The sequence below is a fragment of the Cyprinodon variegatus genome, unplaced genomic scaffold, assembly GCF_000732505.1.
Source record: "Cyprinodon variegatus isolate N-32 unplaced genomic scaffold, C_variegatus-1.0 Scaffold331, whole genome shotgun sequence".
Taxonomy (NCBI): domain Eukaryota; kingdom Metazoa; phylum Chordata; class Actinopteri; order Cyprinodontiformes; family Cyprinodontidae; genus Cyprinodon; species Cyprinodon variegatus.
The window spans coordinates 847627-871566 of NW_015150784.1; the positions used below are offsets into that span (position 1 = coordinate 847627).

The 23940-nt window shown below is 39.3% G+C and overlaps 2 protein-coding genes across 2 annotated transcripts in view; both read left to right on the top strand.

Annotated features, from left to right (window-relative positions):
- Window positions 1-60: 60 nt before the first annotated feature.
- Window positions 61-22169, top strand: LOC107091272 (chromosome unknown open reading frame, human C5orf42). The gene is made up of 50 exons (XM_015385098.1): window positions 61-199; window positions 460-568; window positions 654-789; window positions 866-985; window positions 1366-1598; window positions 1714-1817; window positions 1905-2061; window positions 2167-2270; window positions 2421-2603; window positions 3051-3300; window positions 3399-3599; window positions 3720-4474; window positions 4588-4778; window positions 5366-5446; window positions 5537-5701; window positions 6536-6700; window positions 6784-7015; window positions 7101-7234; window positions 7320-7537; window positions 8853-9017; window positions 9274-9421; window positions 9496-9593; window positions 9667-9816; window positions 9907-10015; window positions 10217-10523; window positions 10601-11662; window positions 12209-12327; window positions 12402-12487; window positions 12583-12641; window positions 13256-13499; window positions 13588-13899; window positions 13980-14615; window positions 14707-14882; window positions 14970-15054; window positions 15158-15227; window positions 15989-16129; window positions 16335-16403; window positions 16520-16596; window positions 16779-17001; window positions 18256-18521; window positions 18621-18711; window positions 18813-19060; window positions 19179-19282; window positions 19364-19489; window positions 19559-19739; window positions 19849-19904; window positions 19981-20154; window positions 20935-21068; window positions 21371-21603; window positions 21799-22169. Exons 2-50 carry the CDS (start codon window positions 488-490, stop codon window positions 21952-21954), a joined length of 9615 nt encoding a protein of 3204 aa, XP_015240584.1. The 5' UTR covers window positions 61-199; window positions 460-487; the 3' UTR covers window positions 21955-22169.
- Window positions 22170-22914: 745 nt separating this feature from the next.
- wdr70 (WD repeat domain 70) overlaps window positions 22915-23940 on the top strand; it is a gene marked incomplete at its 3' end in the record, with an annotated part of 17686 nt that continues 16660 nt past the window's right edge. The window contains exons 1-3 of the mRNA XM_015385104.1: window positions 22915-23003; window positions 23455-23508; window positions 23613-23696. Of these exons, the coding sequence (XP_015240590.1) occupies window positions 22994-23003; window positions 23455-23508; window positions 23613-23696 (148 nt within the window). The remainder of the gene's footprint in view (window positions 23004-23454; window positions 23509-23612; window positions 23697-23940) is intronic.

The following is a 23940-nucleotide window of genomic DNA, read 5'->3' on the forward strand; positions in this document are numbered from 1 at the left end:
TGTTTTTTTTCACAAGGACTGAGCTACATCCGGTTAGGTTTCCACGGTAACGGATATTAGCTTCCTTCTAGAGGATCATGGGAAGCAATCCTGCTTTTGAAGCGGAGGGATTTTCGAAACATTTCTGAAATATCTTCGTTATATAATGTAATAAAACCGCAACGTTAAAACACTAACCATCGTCTCATTAGTATAACCGGTGAGTAAAACCGCTTTAGTTAAAAATGTCAGGGTGTTTGGTAGTAAAAAATTAGCCAACACAGAGCACTAACATATCAGGCTAGGTAGCTAACGGTGAATGTTTTTTTCTGTTATATTTGGATTTTCCTTTTCAACGACGCAAACTTTAAATCTATTACCCATTTAGGAACACATTTAACACTTTTATGCTTTGTTTTCGGTCGATTTTTCAATGTTGGTTTACTATTCGTGGGTTTCAATTCTTCATTTTTTTAATAGTATAATCAGAAGGAAGAGATGTTAAAAGATGGAGCTGAAGCTGGAGGTTGTTGTGTCATCTAGCATCAAACGGAAGAAACCATGGCCGCGATTCTGCTGGCTGGGGCAGGTGATGAAGATTTCTGTTGAGAGAAAATAATAATAATAATAATTTAATCTGATTTAATACCCAGGCCTGTGACTTTACTCCTCAGGAAAAGGAGTCAGTTTTTCTGTTGGATGACAAACGGATCAGTGAGATCAACATGGTGTCTGGTCGCACCAAGAAAAAGATGCCTAAACTCCATCCTCTGCTTAGCAGTGTGGTGAAAATGACTCCATCTCACAATGGTAGGCGTAATCTATTAAACACACACTAATCTGTCTAATTCGGATTATTCTTGAGTGTTGATTTCTATTTTTCCAGGGATGTGGTTGTGTGGAGTTTTGGTGTCCGGAGAGTTATTTTTGTGGAACAGGGATAAAGATTTACTGAAGACTGCAACAGCAGTGCCTGAAGTGATTCAGATGATCAACTCTGCTCAAGGTTTGTTCTGCATTTTAGCCAGAAAAATGTAAAATTTCTGAAAACAATTGTTTGATCTTCATTGTCTAAAATTGAATGATATGTTGGTCTCATTTGTAGGCATTTGGGGGAAATGAATATGTCCCATTCCTTATATATTTCCATTTCTAAAAAAGATTGAGAAATTTGTTGTGTTTTCCTTCTACCTGTGGTTAAATTCAGCAGATAGATTATTTACCTAAGCAATGTTTTTGTAACGTCTGTCTTAAGTAAATTATCAGCACCATATTTTAGGTTGGTGTTTTATTAATTTATGTATTTGTTTTTTTTTTTTTAGGCATCTACATTATACCAATCTTCTTGGTAATACAATTTAAGCTGCTTTTGATTTTGTTTTACAGGAAATTTTCTAAAGTTGTGCCTACAGGTTTCATGCGATGGGACGAGAGTGCTTCTGACTACGATAACTGGGCAGGTGTTCCTGTGGGAGTGCACAGAGAGGAAGGATTTTCCAGGCCTGCGGGACGGACCTGTTAAAGGGCAGTGGACTAATTTACTGCCACTTAAAGAGACGATTTTGCCTTCTTCAAAAGATAAAGAAGCATCCCAGCAGACCATCTTTTTAAAAACAGAGGTCCGCATTATGTATTAAATATCTTTATATCTTATTTCAGCCTATGATACAGCTTTGATGCCCACTCTTATTTTTAACTAGCCTTACATAATCTGTTTTGTTAACTTTCTGTCAGGTTATGATGGACATTTGCTTATCAGCATTTATTTTCATCTCTGGGAAGCAGCTTGTTGTCACCATTCTAAAAATTCAGTGGAGCCAAGGCAGTGTGAGGATGGGGTAAGTAAACTCTTTTATTACAACGGCACGGACCCTTTCCATGTTTTTGTTTCTGTTTTAAATAGATGTACACCTTTTTCTTTGTAGTTCTGTTGGTTACACCATACAGTGGGCTTCCAAAACATACCCCATGTCTCATCTGTACCCACCCTGCCAGCCAGTAAAGTCCAGAGGAGCCTTAGTGCTAGCCTTTTCTCCTGATGGACGCCTGTTAGCCATTGTACTGAACCAGAGGAAGCCAAAGGTTAGAATCAGGCCTTTCTAATAAATTTTTGACTTAAGGGTTGTTTCTCATTTGCATTAAAATTAAAAGCTCCAAAAAACATGCATTCTCTGTTTGTGAATGCAGGACACACAGGTCCTTTTTGTGAGCATGCAGAACTTTGTTTCAATATCAAGCGACCTGGGAGGATGTGGAAGCAAGAAAATGGATATCCCATCAAAATATGTTAGGTCTGTATGCACAATTATGTCGTAGAGATTTTTATTAAAAATGTAAGTACTTGAAACCACAATTTTGTCACAATCCATCAGACCAAGACCATTATTTTTCATTTTCTAAGTAAGTTTATGGAGTGTTTGTGTTTTTTCTAAACCTTTCAGGTCGTACTGGGTGAGTAGCATCAGCTGGTCAGCAGGAGGCCTTTTCCTTGCCTGTGTCTTGAAGAGGGGCTCCCTCCTGATGCTGGCTCGCCTTGGTGGGCTTCTCACCCTGACAAGTTCTGGTTGCAATGTTGATTTTGGTCCTGCGCACTTCCTGCCCCTGCATCCGCTGGTCACCTACAGGTGGACTTAAAATTTAAGCTTTTTTGTTGTTAAATTATTTTACTTCTTTTAAAATGTATTTAAACGCAATAATAATTTTCATATCATAAAAAAAACTTTACTGTAGTTCTTTGAGACCATAATGTTTACTGTTTGTGCAGTTGAAATCAAATTATACAGAGCTTTTAATATGAAGGTAGGGTCTGCAAATCTGTTTTAAATGTAGAATAAATATATAAGGTTACTGATTTTTGCAATCCTTTTTTCCCCCACATAATGACTTAAATTTGAAGAGATACACATATCCAACACATTTGAAATTATTAATTTGCTAAATAAAAAAGAAAAACATGTTTGATTTTGCTATAGTAATTTTTATTATCTCATACATACCATTCAATACCAAATAAAGCATGGATGAATTATGATCCTATGCATAGTGTATGATGGCTTTGTTTTTCCCTATAGACCACCACTCTCTGGAGAGAATGGAGAGGCCTCTCTTTCCAGCTCCAGCTTGTCTCTACGTGATCTAATGAGGCAGCGGTTTTCTGTCACCTGGCACCCCCGACTGCTATATCTCATTGTGTCTGACGGCTACATGGCCACAGTTATGAAGGTGCAGGGCAGACTTTCAGCAGCACTCTTCCTGAATGCTCTTCTAAAAGAAGCTGGCAAGGATCTGGAAAAAGCAAGCAGCAAATTAGAAAAATCCCAGGTGATTCGCAGCAGATTGTCTTTAAGAGGTGGAATGTTTTTTTTTTAAATATCCTTGAGTTTTGCTAGCTTTTACTTTTTTTTTCTTTCTGTTTGTAGGTTCATGTGAAGGCTTGGCTGGAGTCTATGTCTTGCTTTAATTCAGACAGCAGCCTTGAGGAGCTCAGTCCGTCTGTCACATGTCGGCTTAAAGTGTCAGACTCCACCATTTCAGCTGCGACAGATCAAACCAGGCTGCCGCTGTTCCTGCAGGACCAGCAGACACTGGGTGGTACCAAGGAGCTCCTTGAAAGCATGCAGGTCTTACAAATAAAGCTTGACATCAACATTTTCATTTTTAAATCTATGTGGGAGTAATGGAAGAAAGTTCTGTGTTGATATGGTGGCTGTATTAATTAGCTGTTTGTGTTGTTTTTCTAGACTTTCTTTGAAGAGGACTCTGATTTGGAAGGACTTCCTGTTGGTTCTCGTTTGCAGGAAGGAGGCCGTTTAGAGTTTGCCTCAATGTTTGACACTCTCCATGCAATGGACACTTACAGTGAATCTGTTGTTGATACAAACAGCAAGAAGAGACAAACAGAAAAGAAGAACCCTCTTTATTCTGAGATGGCGAAGATTCAGAGGAAGCTGCTCACTGCTTGGGCTTTTGCCATGTCATTGGGGGATGAAGTTGAACACAGAGTTCATCTTCTGAAGCGTACGCTTTACTGTGTGGTTTGGTTTGCAGCTTTACTCCACCTGGCCCCCATACGAGCAAGGGATACCCCGGTTTCTACACGCTTGCTCCACCTCATTAAAGCTCTGCTGTCTTTCCTGTCCTGGGACAGCCTTTCCTCAGATGGACAGCACTGCTTGGGGCTAATGGTGGGGTTTACTGAAAGGATAGTGCGTCTTCTTTTCACCCCTCAGCCTGAAGCCCACCTGACTGAGAACTACCTTTTATCATCTCAAAGTTTATCCAGGATAATTCAAATCATGCACTTAGTCTCCGATTCTCTTGACTGCACTTACAGCTTAGAGCAGAAAACGTATTGGTCTCCTGAGGAGTTTTCCTCTTCCCAGCCATATCTCTGGTCTTCAGATGTTTACCATGTACCCCTGCTGCAGGCTGTGAATAAAGACACACCTGCTTTTAAACATCAGCTGATACCTGTTCCTCGGCAACCTTCAAGCAGGTATGCACAGCTTATGATGTTGAGCTAGCTCTAGAAAACCAACTAATAGATTATGTCCGTTTTATATGTGCTTCTAAACCTGACAGCTGTGCTTCCATTTTCTTTATGGACAGATTGCTTGGAGTCTGGCAGCTAATTTATGATGTTACTCAGCGATATACAGAGGAACTGAAGAAGCTTAAAGGCTGCGATGGCAAGGAGGAAGAGGAGCAAAAACTGTCTGCCATCACATCCCAGATCCAGACAGCTCTGCAGGCAACAGGAGAAAACCTGGAAGACGGGCGTTTGCTGCTGAGTTACCAAGGTCTGACCAAAGAAGATTTAAGTTTGATTTTAATTGAGTTTATGACCTTTGCACTATTTAAGTTAATTTTTTTTGGGATATAGCCAGTTAACATGCTTACAGTAGTGCAGAAAGGTGAAGTGGAAGGAAAATAAAATGTTTTTAAATAATTTTACTTAGCCTTTCCTCTTACACCAGCAAAAACAGCTCAAGCTCAGTCAAACAGGATAAAAGCTGCCAGTAAGCATCAATTTTCAAATCGTTCAAAGTATAACATGAATATGGTATTTTCTTTTTTAAGTCATAGCATTGGCGCTCTGACTCTGTCTTTATTTTTGATCTTCTGTTAGAAGAGTTCTGAAAGCCTCTTACAGGCTTTCTTCTGGCCTGAGGCTAGAAAAGGGAAAGATCCCAATAAGATATATTGAAATTTGTTCTTGTAACATGAAAACAGCATGTGCAAGTTAAAAGGTATGAATACTTTTTCAAGGCTCCGTAGAATTTTTGTAAAATATACAAAACATATCTAGATTAGCATTAGGGCAAAATACAATGTTTTGGATTGAAATATTGTTGTTAAGCCTTAAAAGACCCTTTTTTTCTTGTAGGCGAGGACCTTTTCCTTTGCGGTTTGTACGCACAAAGTACACAGATGTTACAATTACAAATCTGTGAGGAGGCAAACAAAGGTAAGCGCTACAGCTTCAGTTTTTTTGCTTTAAACATCTTCTCTAAAGTTATCCTAAGATCAAAGTGACTGTCACATGTCTCTCTCTCAGGCGGGAAGCGTAGTGTGTTCCAGGAGATGCGGCTTTGTCTGGCGCTCCTATATAGTCTGTTATCCCAGTATCACCTGAGAGAAGCCCAGGAGTTGGGGGACTACATGGCTCAACTACTTCTGCTCAGAGCTGGAAACCAGACTGAAAGTTTGACTTGCAGTTCAGGTCAGCCCTGGTTGGTTATTGGATTAGCTGATAAAATCTGCTTCTTTTCGACAAGACTTAGACTTGTTCAGAGCAGTGCAAAAATAAATAAATAGATATGGTGCAAAATGCAGAAGCACTGAATTGAGTTCTATTTTGTAGATTCACAATGTAGTGTAAGTACAGGTTTTACAGTGTGATGCAAAGTCTCTATATGTGACTTGATTAGAATTTTCAACAGTGTTATGGAAGCAGCGAAAAAACTGTTACAGAACCTGCTGGTCCTGCATCATCCTGAAAGTTAGTTCTTAAAATAAGTAACTTGACTGAAAAACAGTATCTGTATAAAAACTGGCCAAATATTTTATTGTTTGATATTACTGTTTTCGATATACGCATGTAAATCTTCTTAGGTTTTTGATATAATTAAGAAAGCTGTCCTTACGATAGGGTAGTTGTGACCTAGTGATTAGGGCATTGTGCTTAGTATTCTGAGGTTCTGAGTTCAAACCCCACTCCCACGGATTGCCACTTAACCAATACCCTTAACCCCACACTACTCCAAGGGCGCCGCACAATGGCAGTCCATTGCTCCCTAAGGGGATGGGTCAAATGCCGCAAATTCATTTTGGTGCTCTGTACTTGTGACAGTGTAATAACAATAAAAACGCTGGATGAAAAAAAATAGTTTGATCATGATGAGTAGCTACTTCCTTTTGGATTCTATACGAAGCAGGTTTTTAGTTATGTGTATGCTCTGTGGACTGGAGTTAGCTTTGCTGGTTATACTCAGACCATCGTGCACCAAAAAGTCTAAGTTACGGCTTTTTTTCTTTCTTTCTTGTATTTTAACAGATCATCTTCCTTACCCATGGCTGCCCATGGATCTTCCCAGTGATGCCGCCCTTGCTGTAATTCAGGCCCTCGGAAGATTCATGGCCTCTTACTTCACCAACCAGCCTCTCTTCATTCTGCCTGCTCACAATGTGTCCATCCTGCCTCCTCTGCACCTACCTCACGGTGTGTTTCTTAAAGTGTCTTAGTTGCTTAGTAGATGATTTCTTCATGAAAGTTTTGGTTGTGATACAGAGATTCTCTTTCAGCCTCAAATATCGGCCGTTTGGTGCCTTTGTCCCAAGAAGAAGTAGCCAAAGCAGTTCGACAGCAACACCTGTCAGAGGTGTGGACAGTGGACTATGCCCAGGACTTGCTGCTTTTGGGGGGTCTCCTGCCTGAGGCTGTGTGGTTGGCATCTCATCTGGGTGACTGGAAAACTGCAGTGACTCTAAGCCTGGCCTACACCAGTTACTGTTCAAGGAATTTTGACTTTACTCAGTAAGTTTAAATCACCAAACAAGCAACTCTACATCTGAATCTGTCAGTTCTCTCTAAATACTTCCCGTCTTTCTCATCATGATAGGATTAGAAGGAGAGATTTCCTCCTACCATCAGAGTTACAGCCAGAAAGCATTTTTCAGGCTGAGCTGAAGAGTCTTCTTGGCAGTAAAACAGATTCAGAGAAGACTTTTAAAAACGGGAACGAATGCTTTACAGGTCAGTGAGTAACTCATAAGATGAAAATCTCCATCTGGCTAAAAGTTTATAGCTTACATCAGTATTTTTTTCCTCACTTTCTCAGATCCTTCGGAAGGAGAAGATTGGGAGTTGTTACAGGCTTCTGTGCATGAAATCCTGAAAGCTTCAGCCATGGCAGGAGTGAATGTCATGTCGTTTCCTTTGTCAACGTTGTTGGACAAAGCTAAAGAACTGTGCTCGTTCCTGCCCACACTGGTACCCGCTGAAGTGTACCTGCCTGCGCCTCCTCTGTATTGCCCACAGCCTTCTCTAAACACACAGGTATAGTTCTGAAAAGATCTACTTCCACTTTCAGTACATTTTAAGTGCTTCCAAGTATTCAGGTATTCATCAAGGTTATTATCATTGACTAAACTAATGAAATCATGAAAACTGCAATTAAAATAATGGATTCTGGGGAGTGTTACCTAGTGGTTAGAGCAGTGCGCTTGTGCTCTGAGAAGGTTGCAAGTACTTGGTTCAATCCCCACAGCCTGCACTCTGGGTCTCTGAGCAAGACCCTTAACCCCACACTGCTCCCTGGGCACCACACAGTGGTAGCCCACTGCTCCCCAATGGGATGGGTTAAATTCAGAGTTAATTTTCTGATTATGGGACAATAAAGGGATTTACGTTTACATTTTTTTTTTTTTTACATTTTCCCTAACTGCAAAAAAAAAAAAAACTAGACCTTGCAAAAAAAACAACAACCTAAAAATGAACTAAAACTGTAATAAAACTATGAAAATTTATTAAAACTAGCTGAATTTTGAGAGAATGTGCTTAGATTTCGTTTGTGTCTTTATCGTAATGCATTAATATGAGGTCTAGTATTCAGCAACAGCAGCTGACTTAGACAAAATTTACTGTCATTTTGTACACACAGTGTGCACAAAATGACAATAAAGTTTGTCTAAGTCAGCTGCTGTTGCTGTACCGCATTAAACCAGTGGATGCAGGTATGGCAGTCAGGTCATTTTTGTTGCTGCAGCGCACTGTCCTTCCTCATCAGGGATTTTAATCACATTTTTTTTTTTTTTGTCTTGTCCCTGGTATGTCTGTTGCAAATAAATTACTACAACCGTAACTAAAACCAATATAAACCAAACTGAACTAAGTATTTTACAACAATTTTTTTTTACCTGGCTAACAAATACAAAAAAAATAATTGAAACTAAAATAGAACTGAGAATCAGAAGTCAAAACTAGATAAAAAAAAATAAATTAAATCTTGGTATTCATCCTCTATAATAATAGAGCCTTTATAAGACCTTCTATGATGGCAACGTCTTTTTAACTTTATCTTGGACCTGTCTCTGGTGCTCATTAGTCTTCATGACAATATTTGCTCACTTGTGTTCAGGCAACAACACAAAACAACTGTACTTATAGTGAGATTTAATTGCATATGAATCAGAGATTAAGAAGTTCAACATTGTTGCGGTTTTCCCTCGATTCATTAGTATATAGAATAATATCCCTTTAAAATAGATTCTGATTTTCTGTTGTGAAAAAAAGTGAAACATTTTAACAGGGTTGGCTATAAGACCTTTTGAAGGAATGTAAAAACCTCAGATACGTTTTTTTTAATTCTTAGGACCAAAGTTGCGGCCCTGAAGAATTTGCTGAAGTTGTTTGTCGTCACAAAGTCTCCGGAGTTCTCCAAAGATTGCTCCTTCTTCTGAGATCTGCTCATTGTTGCCGTCCTGCTGCACAGTGGTACATCAGTCGTCTGCGGCGTGCCAGACACATCCTTCACAAGGTCTGCGTAGTATTACATTTAATTCATAAAATACATTATTAAACATAATTAAGGCTCATCAAATGATTTGTGTGATATATTTTTTTAACATTTATTTAAGATAGATAAAGGAAATTTATAATAAATAAAAAAAAACTCATACATTTAGGACAAATCTTAACAAATATTACCAGAAGTATTACCATAATGTATAAGTAAACTTTTTTTTAACGTGTTTGTTTAACTAAATTTTTCAAATATCTGAACATTTCTGCAGATTAAAAAGAAGTATTCCTATCCATCAGCTGCTGAGGAGGAAAATACTTTCCCTGAGGGACTATTAAAGTTGATCGGCCGTTCTGGATACTTTAGACGGGACCCTAAAAAAGACGACCACCTGGACCCTGACACCATCCAAACCATCAGTAATATGCCAACTGTGAGGTGTGAATAGGATGGGAACCACTTGATGTTATCTTAATTTTCTTTTTTCTGTAAGTTTGTTTCAGAGAGCTTTGTGCTTTATGCTGGATGCTCCATGTCAGGGATCAGCTCTCCCTTCTATGCAGGAAGTATCAGGCTGCCAGACAAGAAGCGGTATTTTATAACCTTGCGTATGGTTTATCCTGGTTGGATCTTCCTTCCCGCTAATGGAAGTTTTCGCTCTTAGATCCCAGAGGATTCCCAGGTGAATTCAGCCAATGTTAATGCTCTTCTGTGGGCTTGTCGTCTTCTGCCTTTCATCCACTTCCTCGGTGGTGAGGAGGTCCTTCAGGACATACTCCTCAGTCTACTGTCTGAACTTCCCCCTGTGCCCTTGGTAATTCATTTTAAAGCTGGTACATGGTTTGGTGAAAGGAGCAGATTTTGAGTTTGAGGAATTTTCATTCTTGGCTCCTCTGCTTTGTAGGTGGCGGAGACGCTGGTTCGAGTCTTCCCCCAGGAGGAAGATTCTGTCAGAGTGTCTTTAAGAGAGAAATATAACTTACTGCTGCAGAGACTGGGCCAGTGCAACCTTGGTACGTATGCTTGCATTTTTGAGTGTTGGCAAATTTTAAATATTAGACAGATTTAACCAGACAATGCTCATAAAAAGTAACCTTGTCATTCCAAAACTAGAACTACTAAAAAAAGCAAATGAAAACATGAAAATTCATAAAATTGCATTCCTTTTAGCATGGAATTATAACAGTATGATTCCCAATTTTTATGTTTTACAGAAGAAGGGGGGGAAGATGGGAACAAGTTGATGATGATTTTTGTTCAAGACAGAAAGAGACACAGGAGGAAACATTTTGGGCGATTGCAGAGGCATTTGGCCCCGCCTGTGCTACATCTGTGGACAAAAGCAGATGAAGAGGAGGAAAGGGGGGGGAGAAATGACATGGCCACTTTGGGGCAGCTGTCCTTGGCTACTACTGTGAGCACCAGCAGCTTAACCGATGGTGGGTTCCAGCCAGTGTGCAGCGATGCAGACACTGCAGCGAACACACCTGAGGCCATCTCCCCTGAACGGCACAAGAGCAGGTAAGAGAAGTGAACAAGAAAGATAAACTGCTATTATTATTTGTTTGTGTCCTGATTTATCTATTCATTTTTTTTAGGAAAAAGAAATCAAATAAAAATGACAAGAAGATTGAACCTGATTTGGAAAGTGACCTTAAAGGGAACCCCAACATTACAGCGAGAGACAAGGAGCAGCTTTCTCTACCAGTGGTCGGCTCCTGGGAGTTTGAGCTGGAAGATGATGAGTACCTAAATTTCTTGGAGCTCTTCCTTAGCTATGTGCTAGAGAAGGATACTACGGATGCTATGGACTGTGGAGATGAGCTACCTTTGTTGAAAGGCTTCAGCTATCAGCTAAGGGAGAAGGAGTTGCATTCATTAACTTTCGATGTAGTCTCTACTGTGCATCGTCGTCAAAGAGGTGGGCACCTCCTAGAGACAAAGCACTCAGGGAAGCCCTCGTCTGTTTTTAGAGCAGGCTGTTGTTATAAACATAAACAAAACCCGATAACCGAAGCACAGACTTCTTCAGTTTGGAGTGAAGATCCCATTTCCAGGGACAGCATTCCTGTCAGCCTTCATCTCGGGCAGAGAACTGAGAAACATAGAGGTTTGTTTGGCCTCAGGCAACAGAGTGATATCTCATCATCAAGAGTAAAGAAAGCAAATCTTTCCTCTACTGTAGAACACCCCGCAGAGAGCCTTAAACCTGGCTTTTTATCATCCGTGGAAACTGTCACTGACTTACAGCAGGGCCTGGATCCTGAGTTAGAGGCCCGGTTTCCAGAACTGGGCAGGCTGCTGGAGTGGATGGTACGCTGGGCTGATAGAAGGATCCTGTTAGGACATCACAATAAAAAGAAGAATGACTCTTCAGGCAAACCGGATGAGGGAGTTGTGATTCGTGTGAAAGCAACAGCACCTGCTATCCTTACCTCTTTAGGTTTGCTGGAGCACAGGTATACGACTTCACCCCAAACTGAGCAGTACACTTCCTACTGCCACGTCCCTGAAATGCAATGGACTGTTCTCCCTGTGCTGCATTCGGATGTGGAAAGAAAGACTGAGAGAGAAAGCAGCATCGATACTGGCTACCCTGGATCTGCCAACACTCCCATCACTGGTCCTGATCTTAAAGTGCAACAAGAAGAAACCTCTCCGTAAGTACAGGAGGTTTCCAAACCAGCCCTGGTAAGACAGCAGGTCTATTTAGATGCAGATTATCCAGAACACGGATGCTTCCACCAAATCTGGCCATAAAGACATAAGCTGGAAAATATTCTGGATATCAGAACCCTATTAGCATTATTGATCATTTTATCTCCATATGACTGCCTTTCTGTACAATAACATCAATGACTAATTGTCTGTTTTATCTAATTTCTCCCTATTTTTCAGTGTCTGGTATATAATAAAACTATAGAATTTTATAATATAAAGTACCTTAAGAGAACAAAGCAAAGTTTTTTCTTTCATCATAAGACAAAAGATCAATAAAGTTAGAAATGTGTCATAATTACTTATGTTTTATTCACTTTTTATCAATATCAAAGCAGGATTTGACTATTGATACAACTTGTAGAAAATGTATGCTATTTTTTGTTCATTTTTTTTATCTATATTTGGGAAAACAATGCCTCTTAATTTTACTGTGTAAAAGAGCTTTTGATAGATTTACTCTTTATGTTGTTGTTTTTCATTATTAGTTCTGTCATGGATGAGCGTGAGGAGCTGACGTCTCCTCCTCCAGCGGATCAGGTTCAGCTCAGACCTCCAGGTTCCCCACAGCCCAGTTTCACTGACTTGGATTTTACACCTGAAAAAGGTTTGCTTAAACAGTATGAATAATCTTATGGTTACATTCATTCAAAGATTAATTAACATTTCTGATATTTGCAGACAGAAGCTGGCACAGTAAGAGCGTTGCTGTGATACCTTCTGATTCCAGTGAGGCTACCTCCAAAGATGTCTGCACGCCTGAAACGGTTTCTACTATTATTGCATATAATATTGAATATTCACTCTGCTCCATTCTGGAATTCATTCATTCATTCATTCATTGATTCATTTCACTTTGCAGAGCTTAAAGCTTGAAGACCTTGACTACGCTGAAAAACGTTTATTCAGTTCCCAATCCCAGTAAGTTTCAAATGATAATCTTTTAGTAGTTAAAGTTACTGCTGTTATATGTAGTGCAGCAGAGTCTGAAAATGGTGTATATTGGTTTGGACATTTTTCTAGTAAGGTGTAAGAAACTGACTATGGAAATGTAGTATGATAATAATAATTATAATAATTGAACACTATTGATCGCACACAGGAGAAATTCACCTTTGCATTTAAAACATCCCATTGGGGAGCAGTGGGCTGCCACTGTGCGGTGCTCCGGGAGCAGTGCTGGGTTAAGTGTTTTGCTCAGGGACCCAGAGTACAGACTATGGGGATCGAACGGGGTACTTGCAACCTTCTCGGAGCACAAATGCACTGCTCTAACCACTAGGCCAATACTCCCATAATGATAAAGTTATTAATCTAGACTCTTGAGTTTGTAATTTGAGGATAAAAATGTTTTAGAACATCTTACTTGCTATAATATCAGCATCATGGATCTTTTAACCTTTTTAAAGATCAAACTGAAAAATAAATCTTTGACCCTTCTCATTCATTTGGTGTTTACAGGCAATATATATTATTTATTTATTTCAAATGGCTGTAACTGAATTATCCTTTTTGTTGTCTAATTTTTTCCACAGTTATCCTCCTGTTAAGCCAGAACCTCATGCTCTTCCAGATTTACACCGTGAACCTCCTTCTCATGCTGAATCTCCTGATTCAGGTCCCGCCCCCCTCCCCAACCCTGCTACCGATCAACCATCTCTCCAACCACAGATCTCCACAGCTGGTGCGCCCCCTCCTGATTGTACAACTCCTGCTCCGCCTTTGATAACTTCCCCAATGAGACAGCGTCTGGGTGAAGACCTACTCAGACTGGTTCAGGTAACGTCTCTTGGAACAAAGGGCAAGCTGTGTGTTTGAAGAATTGAAATAAATGCTCTATATTGAAGGCAGCTGTCCTGTTTTGCAGCACATCAACTACATGAGTCTGAATGAGGTTTTAGGAGCTACGTTCTCCAGCCTGCAGCTGGCTCAGAGGAACTCCTCTTCTGTCATCCCTGGCATGAACTCCTCGCAGCCTAATGTGCCTTCATCTTCTGTTACTCAAGTTATTCGGGAGGAAAACATTTTTCCAGTTCAAAACGCTACCTCTGCCGTGCCTCAAACACATGCGTGTTTGCCAAAGTCAGAATCCTCTGACCCCCAGGTGAATCAGATGGAGTCATGTCATTTTGCAGCCCAGCCTGTCATGCAAAAAACAGGAGACAATCTGAATCACTGTGTAGGTGTAACTTTATTAAAAAGATTACATTTTTATGGGATTAAATAATGCAACTACAGGCTATTTGTTTTATTTTTCAGGTGATGCAGCCGCTCTCTGTCCAAGCAGCGTCACCAGAAATTCAGGAAAGTGAAAAAAGGAGACTGATCCCTTCTTCACACGGGCTCTTGGCCACTACTCATGGCAGTGACACTAATCCACACCTGCCCCCTAAAGGCAGTGCACAGACTGGCTCTAAAGGCAGTGGACAGACAGGCTCTGCTGTGCAGATGTTGGGTCTGAAGCTACTTAAACTCCATCATTCTGCTACGTCCCAGCAGGCTGTCCCACGCTTTGCTGCACAGCACACGCAGACTCCTGAGTCCCACCAGCCCAAAGTTACACTCTATCATCAATCAACTTGGAAAAACACAGATGGACAGCATCTGACCTTTAACCCTTCACATGATCCACCTCACAGGAACTCTCCATCGCCCATATGGCCGCTGGGAGCGTCCGTCGGTCAAACTTTCCCTCTACTCCCTCCTGCTTTTCAGACTCCTATATCTACACCGCTGCATGGCCTTCGCCTGCTGCAGTTACAGGATGTTCCTCGTAGCAGCATTCGCTTCCCCAAATTAACTACAGCAGTTGCACCAAGACCTGTTGTTATTTCTGCTGGAATGACAGAAGCACCTTTAATTAGGCTTTTACACATTGATCCTGGACCCAAAATGGTAAGCAGGCCTGATGTTTCTTCAAGGCTTTAAGAGTTATCACAGGAAACTTATTAATTCTAATTATTTTCTACTTATCTATTGATTACAGATGGAACCCCAGGGAATCCATTCAAACTCAGTGAGTCATCTTATGGAGGAGTTGACAAGTGCAGAAACCTTGCAGCAAGATGCTAAAGTGGCTCCACTGCACTTACCTAGACAAGCTGAATCCTATGAAGGCATTAGAAAGCTAACTAGCTCCCTAAGCTTGAGTTCCAGTAAAAGGTAACCAAATATTAGCTTCCATGATTGTTGGTCATGTTTTATACTTGGTTGGTTATACTTATTTTACTAAGTATTTTCCCTTTACAGGCAAAAGAGGAGAGAAGATAAGACAAAGGGAAGGAAAACAGAAGTGTCATTTTGTCTGAATGAGTCCATAATCCCGGCAAAAGAGGTAAAACGGGTCAATTATAATCATAAAGTAGTTTTTTTTCAGCAGATTTTATAACTATTTGTGGTAATTTACCTTGATTATATTCGACTCAATCTGAATTTAGGCAGCTCACGTACCTGAAAGTAAAGAAGCTGCAATTACTGAAGAGATCAAACCTGCACAGGACATGACAGGTGATAACAACACACCCACACACACAGCCAAACTTGTCTCACTATCTTTGTTTGGGGCCTTTCCATTGACTTCCATTAATTTCTGCAGCCTAACTGTGACCCTTATCCTAACCCTAACCATTAGGGGTTTATACCTAACCTTAATCCCAACCTAAACTCAATTCACAAGATGCTCATAAACAGGAGCCTGACCCTAAAACAACTATTCCCTGTATGGGGTTGATGCATCTGGCCCCACAAGGAGCAGTCTGTCCCTACAACGTACTTTTTTCCCTGAAAATGGGCCCCACAATGTTTTAGAAACAAAAGTGCACAAACACAACGTTACTCTGCTTAAGCCAACATCGTTTGTGCACTAAACAGTGCACCATCTGAATTTATCTATCTTTCTATTCTTGCTTTTATCTCAGCCTTCTATTATTCTTTCCATTCCTCTGTCCTTTCATCCTTGTATTCACTCTCGTCATTCAACTTTTCACTGTTTACAGCCTGGCTGATGTGAAAATGCTTGCCTTAAATTCTTGGGTGACTTTTCAGTTTATACTAAAAGTCCATAAATCTAGGCTTAGAAAATTATGGAACTTTGGCCACAAAAAGAGTGCAGGTTCCCCTCCTTTCCATATCTAGTTAAATATAAAAAAAAAATAAAAAGGTATTAATATTTTACTAACTTAAATGATATTGAAACAGATTCATTTTTATAATAAAACCATACTTCATTGTTTTCTTTTTTAAGTCTAATTTATGTTCTGGATCTTCAGTTGCAGGATCCTCCAGTGATTTGCTGACCGGTAATAGATTACTGGAAAAATTCTTCTCCACTTCAGCCGAGCTCCATGCCTTCGCTTCAACAAGCAAACATCCCCCGGAGTGTCACGATGCTTTCACTAACACAGAGCCAGGTGACTCAGGGCTGGGCTTACTTTTGCAGTTTAGTTGATATGAAACTGTTGTTTACCTTATTTTAGTTGATTAATCATTCAGAAACATCAAAAGTTTATCTGGGTTCAGTTTTGTTCAATATATGTTGGTTAAATTAATTGTAAGTGCAAGAATGTTTTGTCCTAAAATTTCACAATATCTAATGAAAACTTGATTTTCTTTCAGCTCTTACTCCTACAGTTGAGAACAGATCTGTTTCTGTCCAGGCCTCACTAAAAACTAGCAGCCTAAAAAGTAAGCTGACCTGAGATTATATTGTTTTTTTTTTGTTTTTTTTTTGTGGATGAAATTTCAATTGATATTTTTTAAACACAGCTTAAGTGAGTTTTTTTTTCTTTTTCTTAACTTAGTGCAAAGTCTAGAGAATTTCCCAGAAGACCCTGTTCGAGGCACAGTGGAGAACCAGCATGAAACAGAGATGTTGAAGGTAGGAGTCCCCTCAAATGAAGCAGAAAAGTTTTCAGCCGAACTAAGTCATGAGTCTAAAAACTAAATGTGCTTAAATTGCCATAAAATCAAGTTGTTTATTGTTTGTTGATTGAGTTCTGACAAAAAAACATGTGTCATTTCCCTGGTTTTACCTTTTTTTTTCTTGCTTTTTCATGTCAGGATCCTGCTGGCCGCCAGTTTCTAAGCGTCTTCGATCTGGAAGATGTGAGGCAGCATGAAGCTGTGTTGCCATCCTCCAGCTTACAACCACTGGATGTTTCTTCACCAACTTCTGCCCAGCTTCATGTTCTTGCCACCTCTGTCTTTAGCTCTGCTGCTCTACATGGTTCACAACCCTCAACCTCAGTTCCAAACGATCTGTTGAAACCCAGATCTACCACAGGTTTTTCACTATATTTTTTTTATAGAGCCTTGCAACAATACTTACATCCTTGAACATTTTTCATCTTGCAACCACAAACTGTGTTATTTACTGGGATTTTATTTTATTTTACATGATTTTCAAAAGTGATTGAAATGTGAAAAGGATTCTGTATATTTTCATTCAGCGTCCCTTACTCTGTTAGCTCTAAATTAAGTTTTTGTGTTGATTCAAAACTTCTGAGAACAAAAATTGAACAAGGATCATAATTAACTCTAAAGAACATGCCAAACATCAATCAGAGATGTGGCTCTAGTACCTCATGACCATCTGCAGAGATCCATAGGTCAGGTGGAGCAATGAGCTAACAAGACAGGGATTAGTTGCCCATTTAACGTGCATGGCTTTTATGGAAGAGTGGAAGAAAGAATGCCATTAGATGTTTCATCAGAGTTTGCCACAAGCCATTCAAGAAACATGAAGGTGATGATGGTACTGGGGTCAGGACTGTACTTCAACTTTACGCTTTACAAAAAAAACTAACCATTGACCCCACCCTTAATATATAATCCATATGAAACATGAAAGTGGCAGCATTATACTGCAGGGAAAACTTTCTTGGTATGGAGAGATAAGCTGCTCAGAATTAATGGGCAAACAGGTGGAGCTAAATCAGGAAATTGTCTTTTAGGCACAGAACACTTCGGTTGATGGAGGTTTACTTTCCAGTCAGACATTGATCCAAAACATACAGCCAGAGGAAAGGTCTAGATGGAAGCAGTTTGATGTGCTGAAATAGAACACTTAAAGGCAAGGCAGGTTTGTTTGAATAAACTACTGACTTTAAGGCAATGCCAAGTGCTTAAAGTCCTGCTTTAAGAATCTGTGGTTTTCCCAATGCTCTTCATCCAATCTAACTGAACAGGACCTAGTTTGCATGAATTAATGGTCACTGGATTAAAGTCTTTGCAAGGTGAAGCTGCTAGGGATGTATCTCAGAGTATTTGTAGCAGGAATCCACTGAAATGTTTTTTTTTGCAAAGCATTGTTTGGAAGGCCTGAATGAAAATAAAGGTAGACTTTTTACATTTTTATTTAGAAATCATGTTTTTCATTTTATAAATCTTTGTTAATCTATCACAAAAAATCATAGTAAAATACTTTATAGTTTGTAGTTGTTACATGATGAAATTTATAACCGAGTGTGAACTTTTTTTTTCTCCAGTATTGTCCTTATTGCTTATCTGCTTTTCTCACAACGATCTGATCCCATAGAAGTCCCTGAGGCTCCTCCTTCATTCAGTCATTCTGGCTCCAGTAGACCTGCAGAGAGAATCCCTTTAAATGGCGACGCATCGGTAGATTCGGGTGAATCCAAAACCTGTCGAGCCATAAAGGACCAGACACTTGTCTCTGATAGAGCCCCTTCCTCACCTCCTGCAGTTTGCTTCTCTTCACGTCTGTCAGAGCTTGACTCTCAGCTGGCTGCTTTGCAGAACATCGCAGATCGTCTTGAGATGGACTTTTCACATTCAAGAATGGTAAGTGGGGATGTTTGCTGGGAGTTGCTTAGATTATTTAGATATCCTTTTATAAATCTGTCTACCACCAGTTAAATTATCTATTTTGTTTTTGTGTAGCTGGTAAACAAAATAGAAAAGCTGTCCTCAGAAAGTGAGTCTGATGCAAAGGGATTTAAAAGAAGTGTCAGACTTTCTGCTCCAATCAAAGGTCAGACCAGAACTGTTTTATCTGTTATGAAAATTATAGCACCATTTCGTATTTATTTCATTTTGTCTTAATTTTAAAACCATGTTTGTTATCTCCAAAAGCATGGACGTCAAGGCCAGATCCAGACCTCTTACCTGCTTTGAAGGAATGTGACGAAATTAGGGAAGAACAGGAAGAGGAACCCATGTTTCATAAAGTCTCCTGCAGTCCTGCAACAAAGTCATCGCGTTATGATTCAACCAAATCTTTCTCTCCGAGTCGGGGTCCTTCCTCTGCTCACATCGCTCCAGGTTCAAATGCAACTAATTCAGACATTTTTGTTGTCTTTAATCACAAGTTTATGCAGCACCATCAATTCCATTAGCTGGATTTGGGGAAACTGCAGATTGTTTTTTTCCCTCCCAATTTGATAGGATGATATCTGTTAGCTCTTTAAATACAGCAAGACTTTAGTGCTTTTCATCTAATATTTCCTTGTAGAAATTTATTTTAAAAAAGCAAAAATTTTCTCAAATCTTTCACCCAAAGGAAAAAAAGAGCACTACAGTGAAAGCTACGACGTGTCTCACGAGTAAGTTTAACCAGACCTGAAGTCTTGTTAAAATGTAAAACTTCCTCTAACTTACAATGTTTCACTCTTGTTATTGTGCAGATGGACAGAAATGAATCTGGGTCAGACTGAGTTATCCGACACTATGGAAATCTTAGACGAGTTGGTGAAGGAAGGCTACTTATCTCCCTCTGACTGGGAACCAACTCAGACTGCAGGCCCAAGCAGGTACAGAGTACAAATGTGTGCTTTTTTAATTGGGGATATACACCATCTGACAGAAAATGTGACCTTTAGGAGGCAGGACCAACAGCAACATGGCTGGACATCCCAAAACAGTACACATCCTGAGGAGGAAAAGAAGGACCTGAGGATTTGGATGAGACGAAAACAAAGGGACAGACTGGCAGCTTATCAGAAACACAGACAGAGCCTGAGGGAGAGGGAGCACAAACCGTTCTCTGCCTCTTCAGCAGGGGTGAGATATGCTTGCCTTTTTACTCCCAGATGTGATATTCCAGTTTTTTTTTTTTTCAATTTATCTTTTTTGTAAAAAATATTTATTACTGCACCTTAACATTCTGCAGCTATCAGCAAGCAGAAAACAATCGAGCAGTGGGAGAAACAAAGATGAAAAAGAAAAGTAGGTACCTGTGTACTTTTGGATCGATTAGAACATGCATGCATTTATAAACTGTTCTGTCCACTTTATTTATTAGGTCCATGCTTCTGAAGCAATCCTACCAGAGAACACAGGAGGCTTGCTCTTTGGCCAAAGACGTCCTCAGTTCTTCTGTAACTGCATCCACTTCCACCCAGGGTTTTGGGCCTCCAGTTCTCTCCAGCACCTGGTTGATTTCACCTCCAGCCCCCTCTCCTTTTAATGCTTCGAGGTATCCTGTGGTACTAAAATTAAATACGTATATTATGTTGTAAACAGTAATTGGGGTAAGTAATTGCTTATCAGCTAAAGAAAAGAACCACAACTTATCCGTTAAGTTCATTTCGAAAGATAAATCCTGTTAAACCTAGTAAAGGCAAAAGAGTGTAATATTACCTGTGGGATTTAAAATCAACTCTTCAATTAAACATAATATTAGAGATTTCACTGTGGTCTTCACGTTTGCTTGGAGTTTTCTAAGTTTATAACCACCTATGAAGTCCTCTAAGGGATCCTCTCTAGATTATTTCTGTCTTCTATGAAAACCTTTATTTAGCCAGAAAAGTCCCCTTTCTTGCCTAAAGTGAAAAAGTTATAGATAAAACATATAAATAAAACTTTTAAAAGATATTTAAAAAATAAGAAAAAGTGTTGATAGTGATGCTTAATTGTGTTACACAGTGAAAAAAACTCTTAAGACCTTTCATGGTTAGAAAACTAGATTTGTTTTTTGTTCTCGTTTAATTTCATTTACCGGTATACATATTCAGTATGACATGTATGTAGCTGACCTAAAAGGTCCAGAGAATCAAGAAAGCTGTAACATGGTGGACATCATTTTGCAACTATTACCTTGTTGTAAACAGAACATGTGACAGGGATGGATCATGAGTGACACCAATGCTTCAGATGTCCTGCATGTTTACATGTTTGGAAGAAGACAGAAAGTTTTTGCTAGAGTGCAAGACAAGTGTCGACCTTGTTTAATCTGTGTGACATTTCTCTCCTGCAGGCCTCTGACCGCAGCAGCTAATGATAAAAGAAGCCTTAAGTCTCAGTCAGGAGTTTCTCCTCCACCCCCACATTATTCTGCAGAGGGGAGACTTTCAGAAGATCGCAGCAGAAGACTGGGACTTCATCGACCAGGTATAGTTATCACATGCTGTACTTCAATACATCCGGTGCTGCGTTGGGGCATCGTTTCAGGGATAAACAGGAAAACTAAAGACTTATATATTGGCTTGAATGTGCTGCTGCAGGTTAGATGTCTGCTGCTGATAGTCGACCATTTATACCGGTAATAAGAAAATAATTGTCCTGTAAGATGGTTGAATTCCAAAAGCCTTCAGCTTGACTTATCTGCTGAAATGTGGGACAGAATTGTTCAAAACCCTATTCCAAAAAAAAATACTTTAAGTTTACTTATACTATGAATTTCTTTTTTTTAGTAACATTTTTGCCGGGGGATCGACTGTCTCAGATAACAAGGCGTGGAATGCTCAGCAACACCAAGAACCGATCCATGTTTCATGAATCTAACCAGAATCAGGGCCAGCGTGTTGGATTCCAAACAAGAACTGGATCCAACGACGCGGTTTCCTGTGGAGCTGCTTTACGAAGAGGGAACCAGAGGGAGCTAAGACAAGTAAAGGAGCCTAAGACTGGGGAAGACTCTTCCTTGGTAAGAGTCAAAAAGCCTGTGTTCCAGTCTTTCCCCTGTAGAGAAAAAAGAGCAGAAATGTCCTTTTCAGATCACCCTAATTTCTCGATTAGGATTTTTTTCTTTGCTCACATGCAGCTAATGTAGTTCTCTGAATCATAACAAACGATCTGATCTTTACCACCACCTTTTGTGTTCTTTTTTTTTCTTCTTCAGGTTTTAGACAGGATTTTAGATGGGCAGGATGGTGCTGTCCCAGGTGGAGTTTCAGAATTCGACTGGCTGGATGATCTCTCCGACAGCGCAGGCAGTAGTCTGAGCAGAATAGACTGGGCTGCTATTGAAAGGATGGTGGCTACAGAAGAAGACTAATAGGAGAAACAACTACTGTACAGTAATCTTGATCAAATAGTACCATAGCTGCCTATAATCAGAATTATAAATTGTAGATTTAAGAATATGTTCTTTATTGTCTGAAGTTAGATATGGAAACTTTTTAAACATTTTTGTTTTTAATGTCTTTATAAGTTATCTTTATATTTCTATAACTATGTCTTATTGACTGTTTTTAAGCTGTGGTTTAATTAAAACCCTTTATTATAAATTGTTGTTTCAGACTTTCATTGTTTCAGACTAAAATCTGAATTTTATTTACTATATATAGTTTACTAATATGTTTACATTTAAACACTTTAAAAACATTCAAAGAAAATGTATTACATTAGACAAGTCCACAAATATCTGTACTGGATCCATGTTTGTCGGGCACTCAGCTGTCTTGGGCCACATTTCTGGTATTTATTATAAAGGTTATTTTGTTTCAAAACTATTTGTGCATTGTAAGTGTGAATTTGAAGTTGTAGAGAGAGTTATAATCCAAGTCTTGTATTTGGAGAATTTAAAAAAAAAAAAAAATTCACATGTAAATTTTTTTTTTTACACCGTGCAAATTTTAAGTACAAATACACAAATTCTGTTCTACAAGATGCACATCAAAGACCTCTTACATTCTCAGTTTTGCTTCAAAAGGTTTAGAACTATTGTTGCCAAACTATTTGTGCATTGTAACTTTGTTTTGGTTTTTTTACTTAAATTTTTTGTCACAATGACAAAAAAAAACACCTCTTCAAATTCTTGAGTACAAGTACACAAATTGTATTCTGTAAGTTGCACATCAAAAATGTCTTCAGTTTTACTACAGTCGATCTAAAACAAACTGTGTAAATCCAAAATACACAAAAACCTGAGATATCCAGAGACATTTCACCCTGAAAAAGCTTGTCGTTTGGCGAACCAAACGCTGCTCTGCTGCAGTACTTCCCCGAGACGGCAGGGGCGCTGTGCACAACATCACTAAGGAAGAAGAGGAAGCACTTCCGCAGGTCAGAGGTAAACAGGCGTGTTTGAAAACATGGATGAAGGTAAACACTTTGCCGGTTTTAATGTCTATTTTATCAGTATCACATTAATTTTAACTACTTTACTACATTAGTGATTTTCAAAGTGTAGGATACCTGTAGGTTTCTTTGCGGGTTTAATTTGATAGTACCTGTAAATGCTTGCTAATGTTTTGCTAGCTTCACAATTTAGCTCGAAGTTCTTTTTACTTATCAATCTACATTTTTTTCAAAATGAATAATAAATAACCAATAAAATAAAAAAATAAAAAATGCAATCGAAAATTGAACATAAAAAACACGTATTTTATTAGATTCTCTTCTGTTTGAAATGCTATTATAAAAGCCCCTGTTTGCATCTTTGTTCTTAGGCATCTATTCACCATATATGAAAGCGACATCAAATAGCTGTTCTTTATGCTTAAAAGTGACATCTTTGTTATGAATTGTACTGTAATGTTTTCTCTTTGAGCAGACAAACTACCTAGTGATGGAGACATTGGATCTGTCATGGGGTTCTCTGGGTTTGGTATGCACAGCTTTAAAGGCTTGATTATATTTATTTTACCACAGACCTTTCGTTGATGTTGGACGTGCATCTAATGTGTGTTTTTATTTTATTTTATTTTTTAGGTAAGAAGGCTCGCACATTTGATCTTGAAGCCATTTTTGAGCAGACCAGGAGAACAGCTATTGAAAGGAGTCAGCGAATCCTGGGTGTGTATACTCAATGACTGATTGATTGACTTTATTGATCGCACAGTGTAGAAATGTACTCCTCACATTGGCTCAATAGTCAAAAAGAAGAAGAAGAAGGTGCCATAAGGGGGAAAAGGTGCATGGGGGTATATACAGGACTTTATTGATCGCACAGTGTAGAAATGTACTCCTCACATTGGCTCAATAGTCAAAAAGAAGAAGAAGAAGGTGCCACAAGGGGGAAAAGGTGCATGGGGGTATA

What these genes read in the sequence shown, in the direction of transcription:
- LOC107091272 (XM_015385098.1), top strand. Translation starts at nt 488, where the DNA reads ATGGAGCTGAAGCTGGAGGTTGTTGTGTCATCTAGCATCAAACGGAAG. An exon ending in CGGGAACGAATGCTTTACAG is followed by an intron (nt 7,235 to 7,319) that starts GTCAGTGAGTAA and finishes TCACTTTCTCAG; the next exon opens with ATCCTTCGGAAGGAGAAGAT. An exon ending in ACTTTCTGCTCCAATCAAAG is followed by an intron (nt 18,712 to 18,812) that starts GTCAGACCAGAA and finishes TATCTCCAAAAG; the next exon opens with CATGGACGTCAAGGCCAGAT.